The sequence below is a fragment of the Netta rufina genome (genome assembly GCF_964035555.1).
Source record: "Netta rufina genome assembly, chromosome: 24".
NCBI classification, from domain to species: domain Eukaryota; kingdom Metazoa; phylum Chordata; class Aves; order Anseriformes; family Anatidae; genus Netta; species Netta rufina.
The window spans coordinates 3951490-3972970 of record NC_140148.1 but is presented as its reverse complement, the minus strand read 5'-3'; the positions used below and the strand labels follow the sequence as shown (position 1 = coordinate 3972970).

At 42.4% G+C, this 21481-nt stretch overlaps 1 protein-coding gene across 1 annotated transcript; it reads right to left on the bottom strand.

The window, feature by feature from the left end:
- Positions 1-2567: 2567 nt before the first annotated feature.
- Positions 2568-12365, bottom strand: LOC311218447 (uncharacterized protein; the record flags this gene model as incomplete). Its single annotated transcript, XM_084301130.1, has 4 exons — positions 2568-3503; positions 5497-5557; positions 7186-7528; positions 11465-12365. The coding sequence occupies 4 exons, from the start codon at positions 12363-12365 to the stop codon at positions 2568-2570; spliced, it is 2241 nt and encodes a 746-aa protein (XP_084157256.1).
- Between the last annotated feature and the right edge of the window lie 9116 nt (positions 12366-21481).

Genomic DNA, 21481 nt, shown 5'->3' with positions numbered 1-21481 from the left:
ACAATTTATTTAAAGACTCATGAATGACAAGGTTCACCTGAGACCAGGGGTAAGGGGAATGGAAGTCACGTGCTTCCAAAATACCTGCTAGTGTGAATTACTCACACTACTCCTTTGTTGGTAGATGAGCTTGTTCCTCAGTCAGCCATGAGATGTACATCCCCTGACAAGCAGCCCAGCTCAGGGGGAGATCAAGAGTGCAGCCCGCTGCAGACCCTGGAGAGCTCAAAGAGTTCTTGTTTGGGATCACTGTTTATAGGATTGCGTGACCACTGTCTTTTGGTCTCTAATTTTCCAGGATTTAGATCTTTGCCAATATAAAAAGGAATCAGGTTGCGCAGTCTTCCTCCCCTTAGCACTTGTGTTAAATAGTCACACCATAGGGCACAGATACAACCAAAGGGCAGATTGATCAATCTGGATAGGCTGGACTGATGGGCTGAGGTCAACTGCATGAAGTTCAATAAGGCCAAGTGCCAGGTCCTGCACTTGGGGCGCAATAACCCCAAGCAGAGCTACAGACTGGGAGATGAGTAGTTGGAAAGCTGCCTGGCAGAGAAGGACCTGGGAGTATTGTTTCACAGTTGGCTGAATATGAGCCAGCAGTGTGCTCAGGTGGCCAAGAAGGCCAACAGCATCCTGGCTTGTATAAGAAGCAGTGTAGCCAGCAGGTCTAGGGAAGTGATTGTCTCCCTGTACTCGGTTCTGGTGAGGCCGCACCTCCAGTACTGTGTTCAGTTTGGGACCCCTTGCTACAAGAAGGACATGGAGTGAGTCCAGGGAAGGGTGACAAAGTTGGTGGGAGGTCTGGAGAACAAGTCCTATGAGGAGCAGATGAGGGAGCTGGGTTTGTTCAGCCTGGAGAAAAGGAGGCTCAGGGGTGACCTTATTGCTCTTTATATGTACATTAAAGGAGGTAGAGAGGTAGGGGTCAGTCTATTCTCCCATATGCCTGGCAACAGGACGAGGGGTAATGGGCTAAAGTTGTGCCAGGGGTGTTTTAGGCTGGATATTAGGAAGAACTTCTTTACCGAAAGGGTTGTTAGGCATTGGAATGGGCTGCCCCGGGAAGTGGTGGAGTCACCATCCCTGGAGGTCTTTAAAAGACATTTAGATGTAGAGGCTAGTGATATGGTTTAGTGGAGGACTTGTTAGTGTTAGGTCAGAGGTTTGGACTAGTTGATCTTGGAGGTCTCTTCCAACCTAGACAATTCTGTGATTCTGTGATTGTACGGGACTTTGAGCAACCTGGTCTAGTGGAATGTGTCTCTGCCTGTTGCAGGGGGTTGGAATTAGATGATCTTTATGGTCCCTTCTAACCCAAACCATTCTATGGTGCTGTGATTCTATGTTTCTTTTTGACTACAGGGACAACTGAGCATCAATGGCTGGCTCTCTGATTTAGCCACAATGTCTGTATCCAGAGTTGGATTATCAACAGAACATGTTTTGGAGGTGGGATGAGATCCAGAGTCCTTCTCTTCCCATTGAGGGTGCTGAATAGTGTTGACTAGTGTTGGGGTGGTTCCTTCTAACTGGAAGATAGTCAATGTTACACCCATTTTCAAAAAGAGCATGAGAGAAGACCTAGAAAACTACAGATGTGTCAGTCCAACCTCAGTACCTAGCAGATAAATTGAGAAGATTCTAATGGGGTATACAGAAAGGCAGTTAATGAACAAAGCAATTACCAGGCATAGTCAACGTGGATTTATGAAAGGAAAGTCCTGCCTTAATAACTTGATCTCCTTGTATGATAAGGTCACTTTCTTTGTGAGTGGAGTGAAGGGAAGACAATGGATATAATATTTCTGGGTTTTAGTAAGGCCTTAAATACCATCCCTCACAGGATCCTTCTGGACAAATTGTCCAAATGTGTGTTGAAGAGGTTCAGTCTATACTGGATAATGAACTGGCTCATCAGTAGATGACCATTCACTATGACCTCAAGGGGTCATAGTGAATGGGGGCTACATCTGGCTGGTGGGCAGTCATTAACAGTGTTCCTCGGGGCTCAGTTCTAGGGCCTGTCCTGTTCAACATTGTTATCAATGATCAGGATGCAGGAGATGAATTCATCCTTAGCAAGTTTGCTGAGAAATCTATTCTACTATCTTTGTCTTCCAAATGGGGGTGGGGGATGGGGTGCAGAGAATAAAAATGCCTATGAATATACCCAGTAGACTTGTCTTACACTGTCTATAGTTGCAGAGGTCACAACATGAGATCAGATGTAAGGCACTACTATGTTACAGAGCCTATTGCTATTGAAATAGTGACTGTCACCATCTGAAAAGTTAGTTCCTTCAGACTACTCAGTGACACATCCCTCAGGGAGGGGGAGGGAGGGGGGGTTAGGAGGGTGTAAATAAGAAGCCCTGCAATGGCAAAGGGGGGCTGCCTACTCTCTCACATCATGCAGGTATGGCAAAAAAATGTCTAAGGTACTATTCCCGTTTCCTTTCTCTTTGTCAGACAGGAACCAAACTGTTGCATATTTAATTATTCTGTTTTGACAGTTCTCAGGTTCTCTCACTCCCACTTGGACTCCTGAATCTCTGTAGTACTCACAGAGAGCAATATAGACTTGTTACTGTTCTTCGAAGGGCTTCTTTGACCTCCTTGTTCCTCAAGCTGTAAATTACAGGGTTCAGCATGGGTATTGCCAGGGTATAAAACACAGAGATGATCTTGTCATACTCCACAGAGTATTTTGAACTGGGCCGTAAGTACATGAAGGAGCCTGTCCCATAGAAGATGGCAACAACAGTCAGATGGGAAGCACACGTGGAGAAGGCTTTGCATCTGCCTTTGGCAGATTTCAACTTGTAGATTGTAATCCCAATGCAGATATAGGAGATGAGAATAAGAAGGATGGTTGAGATGATAAGCACGGTAGCACAGGTGAAATGTACCAAGTCAGTGATGTAAGTATCAGAGCAGGAGAGCTTCAGGATGGGGGGCACATCACAGAAGAAATGATCGATGATGGAATTGCAGAAGGACAGGTGGAATATAAATAAAGTCTGAATGGTTGCATTCACACAACTCATGAAGTAGGACATGCACACGAGGAGGATGCAGAACCTCCTAGACATAATGACAGGGTAGAGCAAGGGGTTGCAGATGGCTATAAATCGGTCATATGCCATCACCGCCAGGAGGTAGCACTCGCCTGTCACTGCGATGCAGAACAGGAAGAGCTGAGCTGTGCATGTTGTGTATGATATGACTTTTGTCTCAGCCACAAGGGTCATGAGTGTACTGGGTATAATGATGGTGGAGTAGCTGACATCTAAGAAAGAAAGGTTGCTGATGAAGAAGTACATGGGGGTGTGGAGTTTGGAGTTGATTTGGATGAGCACAATCAGCCCCAGATTTCCCACTACGGTCAACAGATAGATAAGTAGAAACACTGTGAAGAGAAGAACCTGTAACTTCAGGTTGTCGGTGAATCCCAATAAGATGAACTTAGTCACCACGGTGTGATTCCCTTCTGCCATCTATCATTGATAGGAAAAGACAGAGTTATGCTGAAAAAAAGAAAAAAAAAAATGTAAATGCCCATCAATACATCAAACTGGCTGGAGTCAGGCGCTGATGTAAGGTAAAGATATAACTTTGCCAGTCTTCCTATTTACATTTTTTAAGTTCTGAACTCAAATTATCTCATTTTCATTTCCTGCATTTCAAAGCCTTGTATTATTTCAGTGTACTCTGAATGAGCACAGGTTAACAAATCACACTTACTACTGCAAATCTCACTACCTCTTCCTCCCCAAATGCTTAATTTAATGTGTAAATGAGTAATCTGCACAGCTAACATTAACCCCATAGTATATGTTTCACCTCACATAATTTAGATGTTTACTCAAACATGATTTGCAGGATGCTCTTTAAATACTCATTTTTCCCATATGGATAATTAACTTTGTACATAACAATGTACAATGTACAAAGTTATATATAAATAACTTTTATAACATGATATATAATATATAAAAGTCAAACACATGCTAAACTAGGAAAATCTATCAAAAGAAATGGGGTCAGACATATACACCTTATAATTATGTCAAAATTTCAGGTCAATTATGGTAAGCAGAAAGCCAAAGCTAAGGGTTTGGAATAGCTCACCTATAAATATTAATGGCATTTCAGCTTGAAAGGGAGCAGAACTTCTGCTCTGCTATTATTTTCAAAAAATCAAGAATAACATGAGAATTATAATCATTTGACTTCTTGAGCACATTCGCTTTCTGAAGGCTAGAAATAAGCCCAGGAATAAAAAATTAAGTAGAGACCTTGGAAGAACTGATCTTGTCCATTTCACTTTTCCAAGGAAGAATGAACTCTGTTGATGTAACTTATGAAAATATTTGTCTGATTTGTTCTTTAAACTCTCCAATAGATTGCCCATGATCCCTACTAATTTTGCTTCTTTATAGAATGTTATCATAGAACGGCTTGACTTGGAAGAGATCTTAAAGATCATCCAGTTCCCATCCCCTTGCCATGGCAGGGATGCCACCCACTAGATCAGGTTGCCCAGAGTTGCCATCCGACCTGGTCTTGAACACCTCCATCCACAACCTCTTTGGTAACCTGTTCCAGTGTCTCATCACCCTCTGAGTGGAGCTATTCCACCTAACATCTAATCTAAATCTCCCCTCTTCTTATTCAAAACCATTTCCCTTTGTCCTCTTGTTGTCTGCCTGAGCAAAAAGTTCTCTCCACCTTTTTATAAACCCTATTGAAGTATTGAAAAGCCGCAATAAGGTCACCCCACAGTCTTCTCTTTTTCAGGCTGAACATCCTCTGCTCTCTCAGCCTTTCTTCTCAAAAACATAAGCATGATCTCATAAACATGATAGTTAGTATTCTCCGTGAGATTAACCTAAATTTTCCCATTGCAATTAAAATGAAAATGACTTGCTCTGTCTTACCCCCTGCCCCCAAATTGTTGTCTTGAATTAAAGAGTGTGTTCTCATGTCAAAGAGAAACTCATCAAAATGAGAAAGCTAGTAAACTCAGCTCCCACAATTTGAAAAAATAAATAAATTTTAAAAAAATATATAGTTTTTTTCAAGAATACCCATATTGCTATACTGTAAGGAATGGATATGGGGGAATCAACCCACAAAAAAAATAATAATAATAATAAAAAAGTATAAAATATGTTTAGGCATTTGTGTTCATCACAAAACTCTTATTTCCAAGCCTGTTCTTACCTTGCCACAAACACTGTAGCATGCTTGGGTGTACTGGTGTTTCTTCTCATGTCAGTGGACTGTCCTGTAAAAGAAAAAGGAAATTCAGCTAATGCAGATTTGAATGCAAGATGTCTTTATTGACTCCTGACACTATGGGATTTACATTCTCTCAAACTAGGATGAAAAATATACTGTATCTGTATAGATACAAAGAGAAAGTGTACCTGCAGGAGAAGAAAATCTCTTGTTCCTTATCAAAAAGGAGGTATTTTAGCAGCTTACATGCACATTCATATACTTGTGCTCTGTTTGGTTGTTGAATTTCTGGTTGGCCACAGAGTCTCTGAATCCAAGACACAGTAGACTAGGCACAACGGGACCATTAAAATGTTCTGTGGGCTCCCCGTGGAGCCACCTTTCCTGCAATTAGACATATGCACTTTATTCGCATCAGTTTTAAGGAGAATAATTTTCTTTTTCCTTTTTTTTTTTTTTTCAGAATCACAGAATGTTAGGGATTGGAAGTGACCTTGAAAGGTCATCTAGTCCAATCCCCCTACTAGAGCAGGAACACCTAGATCAAGTCACAGAAGAACATATCCAGGCAGGTTTTGAATGTCTCTAGAGGAGATTCCACAACCCACGCTGGGCAGCCTGTTCCAGTGGTCTGTCACCCTCACCATCAAAAAGTTTCTTCTCATATTTTAAGCTTCCTATATTCCAGCTTGCATCCATTGCTCCTTGTCATATCGTTAGGTGTTACTGAGAAGAGCCTTGCTCTATCCTCCTGACACTCATCCATTACATATTTATAAACATTAATAAGGTCACCCCTCAGTCTTCTCTTCTCCAAGCTAAAGAGACCCAGCTCCCTCAGCCTTTCCTCATAAGGGAGATGCTCCACTCCCTTAATCATCCTTGTGGCTCTGTGCTGGACTCTCAAGCAGTTCTCTTGTCCTTCCCTGTCCTTCTTGAGTTCCTTTCCTATATGATTCCTTACTGGGTCTGGCTGAGATGGAGTTAACTCTCCCTGCAGCGGCCCATATAGTGCTGTGCTCTGCACTTGGAGCTAGAACAGCCCTCATATCACACCAATGTTTTGTCTGTTGTGGAGCAATGTTGGCACATCAGCAAGACTCCCTCTGACTCCCCCAGAAGCCAGTAGGCTAGGGGTGGGCAAAGGTGAAGAGGGGACATCGCCAGGGCAACTGACCTAAACCGACCAAAGAGATATTACTATATCTGTACTGTACTCTACTCTACTCTACTCTACTCCACGTGATATATATACTACATACTGTACATACTATACATACTATATACCATATACCATACATGATATACATACTATATTATGACACACTCAGCAATAAAAGGTGGAAAAAGGGAAAGAGGAAAGGCAGGGGGAAAAGGGGAAGTCAGTTTGTAAATGATATCAGGAATGGTATATCCTTCTTTCCCTTTGGGGTAATTAAAGCACCTTTTGAGTTTTTCTAGCATCTATGGGTAACCAAAATACTCCTATTGCTAGGTTTCAGGAATGCGTTTCTCTCTTTTTTTTCTTTTTTTTTTTTTTTTTTTCCTAAGATTAAACAATTACTTAAGAATGCCATGCTGGAATCTGCCCCAAAAAAAGTGTGGTGGTGGGCAGCAAGGTGTGTGGGAGGATATGGGCAACTACCTGTCATGGTTGTCTCTTCTGATGATTTTGAACTTTACCCCTGAACAAGTGCGAAATCCTGAAAAACTGACAGAATGCTTGAAAGATGTGTGTCCTGATCCTGGCAATGCCAGAGAACTCCAGCTTGCTGCACTGTGCTGGGGCCTAGCCTATACCTGTCAAAGAGTAATAGGACAATAGGTAAGAGGAAAGGGACAACTAGATTTACTGGACTGAGTGGATCTGAACACAGCACTTCAGATGGGATCTCAAGAGAACAGAGTAGAGGCAGAGAATTGCCTACCACCCACCTTCTGGCCATGCTTCTTTTGATGCAGCCCAGGATATGGTTGGCTTTTTGTGCTACAAGTGTGCATTGCCAGCTCATGTCAAGCTTCTTGTCAGCCAGTACCCACACGTCCTTCTCATCAGGGCTGCCTTCAGTCCATTTTCCACCCATCCTGTATTTGTGCTTGGGATTGTTCTGGCCAAGATGCAGGACCTTGCATTTGGCCTTGTTGAACCTCATAAGAGCATCAGAATAACAGACAGGTGGACCGAGCTTTGACAATTGAATTGCCTCAGGTGGACCTGGACTGCGGACATAAGGGTGAGCTGTTTGTAGCTTGATGGGCCTAGGAAATATCAGGACATCTGGGGAGGGATGCCACATACAGATGGGCTTGTGATTGAGGGGTGGACCTGACCATTGAGGCCATCACACAGGTCACCCATAAATGTGAAACCTGTGCTGTGATCAAGAGAGCCATGTCTCCCTGGAATAGGGGGCGGTGGCTAGGAGTTCGATATGGTGATGCCTGGTAAACTCTCACCATGGTAGAAGCAACTACTGGAGCAAGTCCAGAGGAGGACTACAAAGATGATTAGAGGACTGGAGCACCTGTTGTACAAGGACAGGCAGAGAGAACTGGACCTGTTTAGCCTGGAAAAGAGAAGACTGAGGGGAGATCTCATTGATGCATATAAATATGTGAAAGGAGGGTGTCAAGACAATGGAACCAGGCTCTTTTCAGTTGTGACCAGCAACAGGACGAGAGGCAATGGGCACAAACTGAAGCACAGGAAGTTTCAGCTGAATATGAGAGGGCACTTTACTGTGAGGATGACAGAGCACTGGAACAGGTTGCCCAGAGAGGTTGTGGAGTCTCCCTCTCAGGGGATATACAAAACTCACCTGGATGCCATTCTGTGCAACATCCTCTAGGTGATGCTGTACGGCAGGGGGGTGGATGATCTTCAGTGGTCCCTTCCAACCTTGGCCATTTTGGGGTTCTGTCATTTCGTAACTACTGGGTGGCTGGAAACAAACCCAGTAGACCATGCCACTGTCTGAAACACTATCTTTGACCTGGAAAGAAAAGTTCTGTGGCATCATGGTACACAAGAGAGAATTGAATCAGACAGTGGGAGTCACTTCCAAAACAATCTTGTCACCTCCTGGGCCAAGAGGCATAGCACTGAGTGGGTGTATCACATCCCCTATCACCCACAAGCCTCTGGAAAGGTTGAGACATACAATGGGCCGTTAAAGATCATGTTATAAGCATTAGGAGCTGAGACATGGAAACACTGAAACATTAATTTACCAGAAGCCACTGGGCTAGTGAACACCAGGGGATCTGACAACCATCCTGGTCCTGCTGAAACAAAACCCCTACATGCTGTGGGAGGAGCTAAAGTAGTGCACATAGTGCATGTAGGGAAGTGACTGGGGACGTCAGTGTGGGTTGCTCCCAAGGGAAGAGGCAAATCCACTTGTGGGATTGTCTTCACCCCAAAAATGGACTACTTGTGGTGGGTGATGCAAAAGGATGGGAGTATCAAGTGTGTGACTCAAGGAGATTTAAGCTTGGGAAAAAAAAAATAATAAAAAAAAATAATAATAATCTGTAATCTAAATTACGTGTTGTAGGAAGACACTGCAGAACCAATGACAGGTCAACTTCACGAGGAACTGGGCAAGTGCAGCGACTGAAGCTAAGCTGCTGCTGGTGTCCAGAAATCCTACTCTGCCTGTCTTGAGTGACCACTTTCACAGATGAAACCTAAATCATCAACAGTTCTTATGAACATTTTGGGAGAGGCCTATCAAATGAAAAGAAGTACCTGTATATATATCTGTTAAAGGACAGGGAACAGTGGTGATGAGAATACTGAAATACATGGAACCTGAGTGTGACACAAATGCTATGGAATAAGGGTTTGTACAGGGTCTGGCTGGGATGGAATTAACTTTCCCTGCAGCAGCCCATATAGTGTTGTGCTCTGCACTTATAGCTAGAACAGCATTGGTATCACGCCAGTGTTTTGTTTGTTGCTGAGCAAGGCTGGCACAGCATCAGGACTCCCTCCAAAACCCCCCGAGAGCCAGCAGACTGGGGATGGGCAAGAGGTGAGGAGGGGACATAGGGAGGGCAGGTGACTTCAACCAACCAAAGGGATATTCCATACCATGTGAGGTCACACTCAGCAAAAAAAAAGTGGGAAAGGGTAAGGTGGGTGGGAGGGGGGAGGAGGGGCTCTGAAGATGTTGTAGTGGTTTTACTCAGCTGGGCAACCAAGCCCCACCACAACTACTTTCTCACTCCCCTTTCTCAAAGGGAAAGGGGGAAAAAATACAATGAAAAGGGCTCAAGGGTTGAGGTAAGGACAGGAAGATCACTTAATAATTTCCATGACGGGTAAAACAGGTTCAACATAGGGAAATTAAGGAAATTTATTACCTATTACTAACTAGCTAGAGAAGTGAGAAATAAATAAATAAATAAATTTTATTAATTAATTAATTAATTAAAAAAACCTACACACACTCAACCCCCCCATCCACCTTCTTCCACCTCCTCCCCCTGAGTGGCACAAGGGAACAGGGGAATGGGGTTTGTGGTCAGTCTATAGAACCTGGTCTCCGCTGCTCCTTCTCAGTCCCTCTCTTCCCCTGCTCCAACGTGGGGTCCCTCCCACAGGATGCCGTCCTTCCCGAACTGATCCTGCACGGCCTTCCCACAGGCAGCAGGTCTTAAACAACCACTCCAAATATGGGTCCGTACCACAGGGTCCATCCATCAGGAACACACTGCTCCAGCCTGGGTCCACCACGGGCAGCAGCTTCTGACAGATCACCTGCTCCTGCGTGGACTCCTCTCCATGGGCCACAGGTCTGGTCCAGAACCTGCTCTAGCAGGGGTTCTCCACAGGCTGCAGAGTGGAAACCTGCTCCACTGTGATACGCTATGGGCTGCAGGGGGACAGCCTGCTCCACCATCGTCCTTTCCACAGGCTACAGGGGAACTTCAGCTGCAGTGCCTAGCGCACCTCCTGCCCCTCCTTCTTCACTGACCTTGGTGCCTGCAGGGCTGTTTCTCACTCCTCACTCTCCCGGCTGCTGTTGCACAGCAGGTTTTTCCCTTTCTTGAATATGCTATCACAGAGACACAATCAACATCACTTACTGGTTCAGCTCTGGGCAGTGGCAGGTCCCTTTGGAGCTTGTTGAAACCGGCCCTTATCTAACATGTGGCAGGTTCTGGATTCTTCTCACAGAAGCCACCCCTGCAGCCCTTTGCTACCAAAACCTTGCCACGTAAACCCACTACAGACATGTGTCCTCCCAGATTACCTCTACGTATATTGTGGCCTTGCTTTATGGGTCATGGGCAAACATTGCTAATTGATGGGAAATAGAGAGCGATATTTTTTAAAAATATATTTAAAAAAAAAAAAAAATCAGCATGGCCTTTGCTTGCTTTTTTCCTCTTCCTTTTTCCTTTAATTAAATTATCCTTACCCCAACCTATGAGCCTAGCCTTTTTTTTTTTTCTTTTTTTTTTCTTTCCAGCATAATTTCTTCTTCCCCTCTTCTTCTGAGGAGAGGGAGTGAGAAAGCGGTTTGCTTTTCAGCTGCCCTCTCAAGGTAAAACCACCACAGGATAGTGTCAATGACACCTGAAATACTGCAAGAAGGACTTGATGCCTTTGAATTGGAAGGGAGAAGATTCTCCTCCTGTTACCTGCATCAGAAAATAACATAACTAGCACCTAATATCAGGTTTTTAATTGCTAATATATGGATTCAAAATAACAGAATGTTGTTCTCAGGAAAAGGAATTTACACCTAGCAGAAAGGGGCCTACTTTGATGTGATTGCTACCAGCAGCAGGTTAGGGTAGTCTTCTCTTCCCAGGGTTACAGAGCAGATGAAGTTTATCTGAAAGTTTATATATGGGAGAATTCCAAGTAATGGTCTAGATGACATTTTTGATACTTTTGATAGTATTTATTTATTTGCTAGTGTTTCGGTAGTGCTCAGGAACGCTAGGCCTGGGTCTGTGACAGTATAAGAGAACAGAAAAGGGATCCTTTCTTGTTACAGTTTATATTGTTCTTCAAATCAGAAGATACACCTTCAGATCTTCCTAATTACAATAGGAGCTAAAATACAGCTTGTCTTTCAGAGGGAGTTCTTGGGAAATTTTCAGAAGAGGAACTATCATGAGTGATACTTGATCTCTGACACTTTCGAAAAGTTACTGTTGTTCTACACCTCTCCCTTTTCATGTCCTGCTTCTTTACTCCACAGTTTTTTTATGGCACTCTTCACTTCCTCATTTCTCAATGTATAGATGAGTGGGTTCAGCATGGGTGTGATGACAGTATAAAACACTGCCACACTCTTGTCCTCTGACAGATTGCTGGAAGGGCGTATGTAGGAGAATGTGCATGGCCCGAAGAACAGAATCACTACAGTGATGTGGGACCCACAAGTAGAGAGGGCCTTGTGTCGCCCTTCGGATGTTTGTCTTCTCAAGGAAACCAGGATGACAATGTAGGACACGACCAGGATGAAGAAACAGCTCAGAGCTATCATTCCGCTGTTGGCAACAACAAGGATGCCCACAGCATAGGTGTCAGTACAAGCCAGTTGTAGTAGGGGGTGGACATCACAGAAGAAGTGGTCAATTTTGTTGGGGCCACAAAAGGGGAGAAAAGAGGTTAGGAGCGTTTGCACCATGGAATGCACAAAACCTCCCACCCATGAGCAGATCAACATCCGGTCACAAGTACGCCTGGTCATGAGAGTGGTGTAGTGGAGAGGTCTGCAGATGGCAGTGTAACGATCATAGGCCATCACTGTGAGGATGAAGATCTCGGTGCAGCCAAAGAAATGTACCCCGAACAGCTGCATTATGCAACCCACGAAGGAGATGGTTTTATTTTCAATGAGGAAGTCAGCAATCATTTTGGGAGCTGTGACAGAAGAGTAACAGATATCTACAAAGGATAGGTAGGAAAGGAAGAAATACATGGGCGATTTCAGATGTTGACTGCTCATTACAGTGACAACAATGAGCAGATTTCCTGACATGATAATCATATAGAAGAACAAAAACATAACAAAGCATATTTTCTGAATTACTTGATTTTCTGAAAGTCCAAGAAGAATGAATTCCTTCACACTGCTTGCATTCTCCATGTTAATCATTTGGTTGGCAATATACAATATACAGTCTATACACCTGGAAAGAAAAGGACATTATTCTTCACTTTTTTCATTATTAATAATGAATTAGTATCAGAAGTATATACAGACTAAAAATATACAGGATTAATATTAAGTTTACAAGTTGGTTTAAATTATCTGGTCACAATTTAAAACTACTTGAAATTTTCTGGTCACAATTTAAACTTACATCACAAACTCTGCTGCAAGCAAAAGCTGATCAATCATACAACAGAAACAGAAATGGAGAAATCCCATGATTAATCTCAAACCCACAAAGTAAAGTCTAGAGAAGAAGTGGAGATAGTTAGTGACTTTTCCTGTGTTTGCATTATGTGAAAGATATTCTTCTTCTGATATCTCTCCAAGAAAATAAAATAAATAAAATAAAATAAAATAAAATAAAATAAAATAAAATAAAATAAAATAAAATAAAATAAAATAAAATAAAATAAAATAAAATAAAATAAAATAAAATAAAATAAAAAATAAGGATCAATAAGAACAACAGGATATCAATTTCTACCTGTTAAAACAAAGCTTTGCTCCTTTCCATCCCTCCTTTCATTTAGCAATAGCGCAAATTTCTCCAGAAAATAGCATAAAATATTACATAATCACACCTTTATGGCAGTACAGTTACCTAGGGGAAAATAAATATCTGGGCTCAAACCAGGCAATAGCAGAACTGGAAGCAAACAGCACTAGTCCTTGTATCATGTTTAGGTAATCAGCTGTTCAGAAAAGAATGATCAAGAGATAAGTGATCAAGGAAAACTGAATTCTGGAACAATGGCAGATAGGAAATTCCTAAGCTAAAAAATAAAGGTGTATGTTTTTTTGAAAGGATTGTGAAGATACAACCTGTTAACAATACAGCTTTACTGCATATCCCTCTTGGTAAGGTCCCTGCCACAACCACCAAATTCCTTTTACAAAATATATATCTGACTGATGGAAGGGAAGGGAAGGGAAGGGAAGGGAAGGGAAGGGAAGGGAAGGGAAGGGAAGGGAAGGGAAGGGAAGGGAAGGGAAGGGAAGGGAAGGGAAGGGAAGGGAAGGGAAGGGAAGGGAAGGGAAGGGAAGGGAAGGGAAGGGAAGGGAAGGGAAGGGAAGGGAAGGGAAGGGAAGGGAAGGGAAAAAAAAATAAAAAGGAAAAAAAGAAAAAAAACAGACAAACTGGAAAACTTACCTTTTCTGTATTTAGAGATCTAAGTTTTTCTGAAAGTGCTATACAATTTTATCTCCTCGGTGTCTGCCGTCCCTGGTATGAATGTGTCAGAACACAGACTCTTTAAAGAACATAGAATTGAATCTTAAAAGCTTCCAAAAATTGCTTAGAATGTGTCTTTTATTGCATAATACCATCTAGTTTATTTTCTTGCTTTCCTGTATCACAAGTGTTTCTTGACATTTCCTGCTTTTGTGACAACAGTGTTCATGGTCTGTCTCAATTATGTTGCCTGTGTGCACTGAATGATGTTTTCATAACCCAGCAACAGCAAGTAGGGTGGAGAACAAAACCGATGAAGTACCACTCTTTAAAACCTCTCCCAGGGAATCCACCACATGAAGATCTCTTGAGGATTTAGCTGGGAGTCATGGAGATGTAGTGAAGGAAAGGCCCGAAAGGAAGGGGCAAAGGAGGAGGAATGAATTCTGTTTTAACTGAAAAGTTTAAGCAAATGTATTTTAAATTAGTAGTCATTGAGCCGTAGCTTTATACTATGATCCACCATAAGCAAATGGAGAAATTTCAGGATTTTTGGAAATTTTGTTTAGAAACTTTGTATGTGTAAATGATGAACCAGGCCTGGAGGATGTGTCTGAAAAGATTAGTAGAGGAATTCATGGTCTTTCTGGCCCAAACCATGGTCCTCGTGGTCCAAGCTCATATGTCCTTGGACGTGTAAATGACTTAGTTTAGTATGCATGCCTAAGTTGACTATGGAAGAACATTGGAAGAACCCGAAAACCCACCAGCATTTAAAAAAAAAAAAAAAAAAAAAAGATTCTGTGGAGGTGGGATACCAATTTCCTGGGGCCTATTTCCTTGTGTCAGGGATATTTACATACTTTAATGAGTTCTGGGAAAAAGTGTGGATATGTTAGCTATTTCTTTGAAATCAAATGAATATGTATGTTTTAATTGTATATAACCCCCGTACCTTGAACAATTCAGCACCAACACTAGGTAAAGTACTTTCCACTGCAATTGTGTTCATTTTTTTTTTTTGCTGTGCTTGATCCAGTGTTGGATCCTCAGATCAAATGTTTAAATAACAACAAGGTGAAAGAGGGTTGAGGAACAAGCTGTTTTGTATACTGTTAGGTCAGTCGGTAGGTTGAGGAGATGCAGGTTAGAGTGTAATGGGGAAAAACACACTTCCTTCTGGCAGTATAGATGAGTAAGACCACTAAGACAGTTTTGTTTGCTGGCTCAGTCATCACCTGACTGCTCATGGTCTGCCAGTTTATTGTTTTTTCAAGGAATAATCTACTACAGGGTTGCTTTTGTGTGTGAATGGATCCTTCCTATACATGGGAGCGCTTTGATGACTAAACCCAACACATCAGAAAAATATTCTGCTCTGATACAAGGATCTTGGTGGAGGAATACATATTTTTGTTTAAATCAAAATAATGTGGTTTTGTGATTTGTTTGTGTGTATGTATGGTGTTTGTTTTTGTGTGTGTGTGTGTGTGTTTTGTTTTGTTTTGTTTTTTTTTTTTTTTCAAAATAATATTAGAATATTGGCTATTACTAAAAAAGAGTCATCCAAACCTTTACAGAACCAATTATTCATAACTGACTGAAGTTGTATGTGAAAGAACTGCAACTTCCAACAATACTTGCTGTAACAGTACTGTGTCTGTTAGCCCTACATTGACATAATCTTATGTTTCATATAACAGGGTTGAAAACAAGTAAGACAAGTAACTTTAAATACTCTAAAGTTATATGGAAGTACAAAACATCTGTTCCTTTAACAGTATGTGGTCAAGGGCCTTTTCAATGAAAACAAAATGAATGATGAGAAAAGGAGGAAGCCATAAACACAACCATAGAGAGATATACCTGATCAACAAATGACAAGGGCAGTTGCAAGAGATTGAAAAGCCAAAAAAAAAAAAAAAAAAAAAAAAAACAAACAAACCTCAAACACTTGTCAACTTGTCAGAGCAAAGGTGTTATAAGGCTAACAAAGGGTAAGATACTGTCAGAAAAGAGGATCCTGTGGCGGCGGGATACCACTTTCCTGGGGCCTATTTCCTTTTCTAGGATAAGCATCAGAGATACCTTGGCATGAGTGGTCTGTAGCTGGGGGAGAAAGGCATTAGCAACGCCCTACCACCACACCAACACCCTCTCAAGAAGGTCTTGGGACACAGTCTTGGAATAATTAGCATACAAAGCAAGAGCTGGAGGTGGGGACTAATTCATAAATAGCACAACTCAGAGGGGCTACATGTGTCCCCACCATCATCACAGACACAATGACTGGAGCAGAGATGTTGCTGGAACCCGGGCTGGTTATCTGGACCTTTCCTCTACTTCTGCCTTTTTAACTCTCTTTCTCTCTCTCAATGTTATGGGCTGTTCAGGTGTTTGTTTGTTTGTTTTTTCTTGTTTTTGTTTGTTTGGTTGGTTGGTTAGTTTGGTTTGTTTTGTTTTGTTTTTTAAATAACAAGGTTTAAATAGCTCCTGTTAAATACAAGATTTAATCAGTTTCTGCCAGAATAGTTTCTGTCATCAATAAAGTTTTTCAATAGATTGTTTGGTGTTATGTCACCTTAATGCAGCCCAAGGGTACTTTGAACATCAACCTCTAAGTGGGTCATCCAGGACTGTCCTCTCTGGGCCCTCACAGCAGTAACAAGAAACAAGCCGGTCAGCAATCCTAATTGATAAGTGGGCATGGAATATCAGAATGGAATGTCAGAATGTTTATTTCAGTAAGATTATCCCCACCAATCATCCTGAGATGGGAATGGTGTGAGTCCCAAAAATCAGATACTAGGGTGAGTGTTGGTATGTGTGTGCGAGATGGCTGCAATGTCTAGAGGCTAGTGATACTGAATCAGGACATACGTTTCTCTCCATGATAGAATAATAGAGCCAAATCCAAAGTGTTTCATGAACAGATAGGCCAAACCTTTACTATGTTTAGTTAGATAGGAGGAAATTTAGAAACTTTGTATCTCTGGTGATACCTTACTCACTAATTAGTCATCCCTACCCATAAGACTGTACAGAATTGTATCCCAGGACAGGGCAGGGGGGCAACATAACCTAGGCCTGGAGGATGTGTCTGAAAAGAATAGGTTAGGAACTCAAAGTATGCCCGTGTCTTTGGATGTGTAAATGACTTAGCTTAGTATGCATGCCTAAGTTAAAACAAGAAGATAAAAAAAGAAAGTTATGGTCTGAGCATGCACAAGAACTGGTTTCAAGCAGCAAACATAGTGAGGAAAACTATTGACAGCCACCAGAGACCCCCGAAAAACCAGTAGAAACAATTGCGCATATATCAGGGACATTTGAATATTTTAATGAGATATGGGAAATAGTATGAGTATGTTGATTATTTCTAGGAAATCTAATGACTATGTATGTTTTGACTGTATGCAACTCCTGTAGCTTGAACAATTCAGCACGCACAGTAGGTGGATTGATGCCCTGTGTGTTTGGCACACAATCAAAGAATGCCCACTTTCTAAATCTCCAAATTGAGTCTTAGAGAGTTTCTTTGACCAGTTTTTATGCTAATAGTAGCTACTACTTCACCAATGTGAATGGATTAGGGAACAGACTGGGGGTTTAAATTCCCCTGGCCTGTAGTGGCAGGTACTAGAGCAAATGGGAGTGTCATACAGCTACCAGATATTGGGCAGGAAATGGTGTGTGTTCCCAGAACCAGTGTATTGCAGGCCTTACCAAATGCCATACAAAGGAGAAGATCTAACACAAGTAGGATTCCAGTATTTATGACAACATATTATAGTTTTGGGCAAGCAACTAGAACAAATCAATAAGAACGTTTTAGGCACTAGATCTTTTATTAGCCTCCCAAGGGGGAGTATGCACATTAATAAATATTAGTTGCTGTATGTATATAAATAAGGCAGGGCGAGTTGAGACTGATCTCAAAAATATTTGGGAAAAGACCAAGATCTTACAAAACGTAGTTCAAGATGACACCTTGTGGGGCTTTTGAGAATTACAGAACAAATTGAAGGTTATCCAACTTTTCTTGGCTTAAGCAATTGGTTATAGGAATATGGATCTTGCTTTTACTAGTATTCTTAACCTGTGTTTTAGTACAGTGTGCATTTTGGTGCTGTATAAAAGCACTAGATGAATATGAAACCTGGAAGCGTAACCAAATCAAGCACCAAATAAAAACTGGTAAGAATTGTATGAAAACTTTGAATGAAGAAGGAGTGTTGTATGCAAAGAATTTGCTTAGGATAAAGAAAAGAAAACATCAGACAGGGAACAAGGGAAAGCATGTTGATTTTGCAGGTTTTAGCTAACACACAGAGTATGTTGTAAATCAACCACAAGGACAGGACTGAGGCAGGTGCCCCTCCTTACCAGGGGCCAACTGTAACACTGCACTTGTGATGTTTACCTCTCACCTGGCCCAGGGCAAAGGCTGAGGTCATGGATTTGAGCCCAGACCCAGGACGCTAAGCCAGTGTCCTTTTTTCCACCCACCCAACTGAGATGCCTGACCCCTTGACCCCCTTTTTTGCACCCACCTGAACCTGACATGCCCAACATGCCTTGCATACCTCCCACACACCCCACACCATACCAACTCTTTTTTTTTTTTTCTTCACTGCCACCAACACCACCATGCTTTCACACACGCTCTGCACCTCACAATGCTACACTCACTAACCCCCTACACCCACCCATGCCCACACCACTGCAGGGGGGAGGCCAGCGCCCAGCACAACCACCCCAGTATGCCTGCCCCACTGCGCTGCTTTCACCTACCACACACTTCCCCTTCACTGCTAACATGACCTGATGGCCATCGCTCAGCTGTTGGCAAGCAACTGCCTTGTGTGTCGCTTGCTAGGCAGATTCTACTAACAGGTGTGCTACTTTCGCCTACCGTATGCTTCCCCTTCACCGTCCCTGGGGTGTTAAAGGAAAGTTTGGTTGTGGTATGTGAGAACATGATCTAGTATATAATATTGGTGGCAGGGGGGCAGTTGAAGCAGATGATCTTCGAGGTCTTTTCAAACCTTAATGATTATACGATTATTTAATTATAAACCACACTTCTAAAATCTGTCTTTCCTGCTCAGAGAGGAGCAGTTGGTGAAGATTTCAGTCTGCTTTCAAAAACCAGACCCCAGGAGAGTCTGTCAGCCCTGAGGCCTTGGGGACACTTCAAGGGAGCCCAATGGGACAGAGCAAGTGATATTATAGAATTACAAAAAGATTAGTTCCAGCAAAGTCCTGTGATGCATTTAACCATAGGATCAAAAAGCTCCCACTGACTCCAAGTGTGAGAGATCAGAGACTGATTATGGTCAGGTGCTGTGCTGCTAAGTGGGGCCAGGCTCCTGGGACAGATAAAGCTCCTGGGAAGAGGGCCATTGAGCAGAGAGACAGCTAGAGACAGGAGAGTCAATCAGGATGAAGTTATTTTTCACCTTGGCTATGGGTGATGTCTCTGCCACTGAGGCCTATGAGAAGGCACATTGTCCTCATGACATTGAGGCCTTGCTGCCTCTTGCCACCCCGCAGAGAGGTCCTGTGGTGTCATACCTTTGTCCTGCACTCAGCATCACACAGCCCACATCCCACTTCCGCATAGATGAGGGACAGGATCTCTCTTTCCAGGGCTGGGCTCAGGGCTTGGCCTTTCTGCTTCATAAAAGCTAAGGCTTTTCTCAGCATCAGAGCCATCTGCACAATTCTCTTAGCCAATCTAAAATCATGGTCTCCAATTATCTGGTCAGATATGTCCATTCGGAAACTTTGTCAATTTTGACCCTAAGTGGGGCCAGTGTGTTTCTCCAAGAATCTTTGTTATTTGCTCTGTCTTTAGCTTCTGGAGAGGGTTCTTCAGTCTCCTCACAGTACCTGAGCACCAAATACACCATAGGGGTCATTAAAATGCCGAACACCCTAACAAGCCATGTCTGTTCTGGCAACTTCCTTAAGTCTTCAAGACTTGCAAAACTGATCAGTGAAGTTTCAGAAATGTAGTTAAAGAGGAAGACTGCAATGAGCACTTGATAAAGAATGATTTTTTTCATGTTTACGGATATTTTTCATTGCTCTTGAGATTAGTCAAAAAGTGATAGCAACATTCCCCCACTGATGTTGATCTATGGTGTCTTCTTAGGAGGTCTGGGCAAGTAGGAAAAGCAATATACTGAAGCAGGACACTGTCTGGACAAACCTCTTCACCTGCCCAGCTCAGCCAATTCTCTCTGACTACCTGGGACTTGCACTGCTTTTCCTTATACCAGACTTCCCCACTGAAATCATCAGATGAATGTCACTTCACCTTTGCCCCAACTCCTACCTGCTTTCCTTAGAGGTCTGGCTGCACATAAGCACAGAAGGGTTTTTCTTATTTTGACCCAAACAAAAGTAAACCATAATACAATTTACCAAAACAGGGAACAAGTTCCTCAGCTGTGTGTCAAGTCCAGGCTGCCTCATTTTTCACATGAGATAAATGTATCAGGAGTGTAGATGTAGATGTATTGTATTTTTTTCAATAATTTTTTTCAAACAGCTAGATTACAAAGATAAATATAAAGGCATTTGAGGAGCTGGCTAAGGATACAGTTGGACAGGCTATTTAAAAACAGGTAAGTCTAAACTCCCTGAAGCTCAAAGCAGTAACTGGTTAGAGAGGGGAATGAATGTTCCAAGAGTATGTGGTGGGCAAATCTGGAGAACAATGGGATGTGCATAGGTCCAGATAGGCAGCTGGAAAGGGGACTTCCAGGATGGTTACCAGGACAGGTGGAAGTACCTGGAAGATGAGGGAAACTAAATGCACATAATAATCGACAGTGTAGTGGCGCTGCAACTAGAGGGGAAGATCACTTTCTTCTAATATAGTGAATACACATCCTACAAATTCATGTTTTGTCTTAGCAGAAATTAAATTCATCCTGCGATACTTTATGGAAAGGATTGAACCACTTCAGTTGATGAGTAGGTGCTCATTTTTAAAAATACTGAAGAAATTTCTCAGGTATTCAGATAGAGCTTCACTGTCTGACCATAAGCAACCAGTGACACCTGCAGAGCTCTGTTATATGAGTATTTTCCTGTGTCTGGCAGCTGTCAGAAAGGACCTGAAGGAGACCAGAGTTCTTGGGGGAAATTCAGATAGAGCCAAGTGGAGTTCCCAAGGCACTTCTACTGCCAGCAGTAGTCTTTGTCTCTGTAACTGCAGCCTAGACCAGCACATGAAACTCCTTCAAAGAGAAGTGAGAGGGTTCTTGGGACTCATAGATGAAATTGTCATTTGGAATATGAGAAACTCTGGCTGATTCTTTGTAGACACCTGAACATCCATGAACCATCTTGGGTCATCTGTGGCAAATTTAGGCTGAAAGACTCAAAGGCAGGTCCCTTCAAGTGGCCGTGGTGGTACCCATCAGCTTGCCCCAGTTTGGAAAATTGCCCCCTTCCAGCCAGGGAAAAGCCTAACTGGCACTGAGGGGCAGCCCAAAGGGCTGCTGGTGCTGCTCCTCCATGTGGAAGCTGGGCTATTGGTCCTGAGCCCCTCCTACATGCTGGGGCTTCTCCCCCAGCTGCAGAGGAGAAGGGAAGAAATGGCAGCTGAGACTGTTTGAGTTCTCAGGGCTTCTTTATTGTCTTTATTTACACAGGAAGCCACTGCTATATGTACATGAGATGACTGGGAAAAGTAAATAAATGTATTAAGAGAGAAGATGCTAAGAATAACATAAAATCAAAATCACATCTTTTAGGAAATAATGATATAAAATAATTACAAGATATTGTATTGAATGTTTTGTTTTGTTTTTCCCAATAACCTGTGTGTCCCATTAGCATTATAGGCACATTACTGATG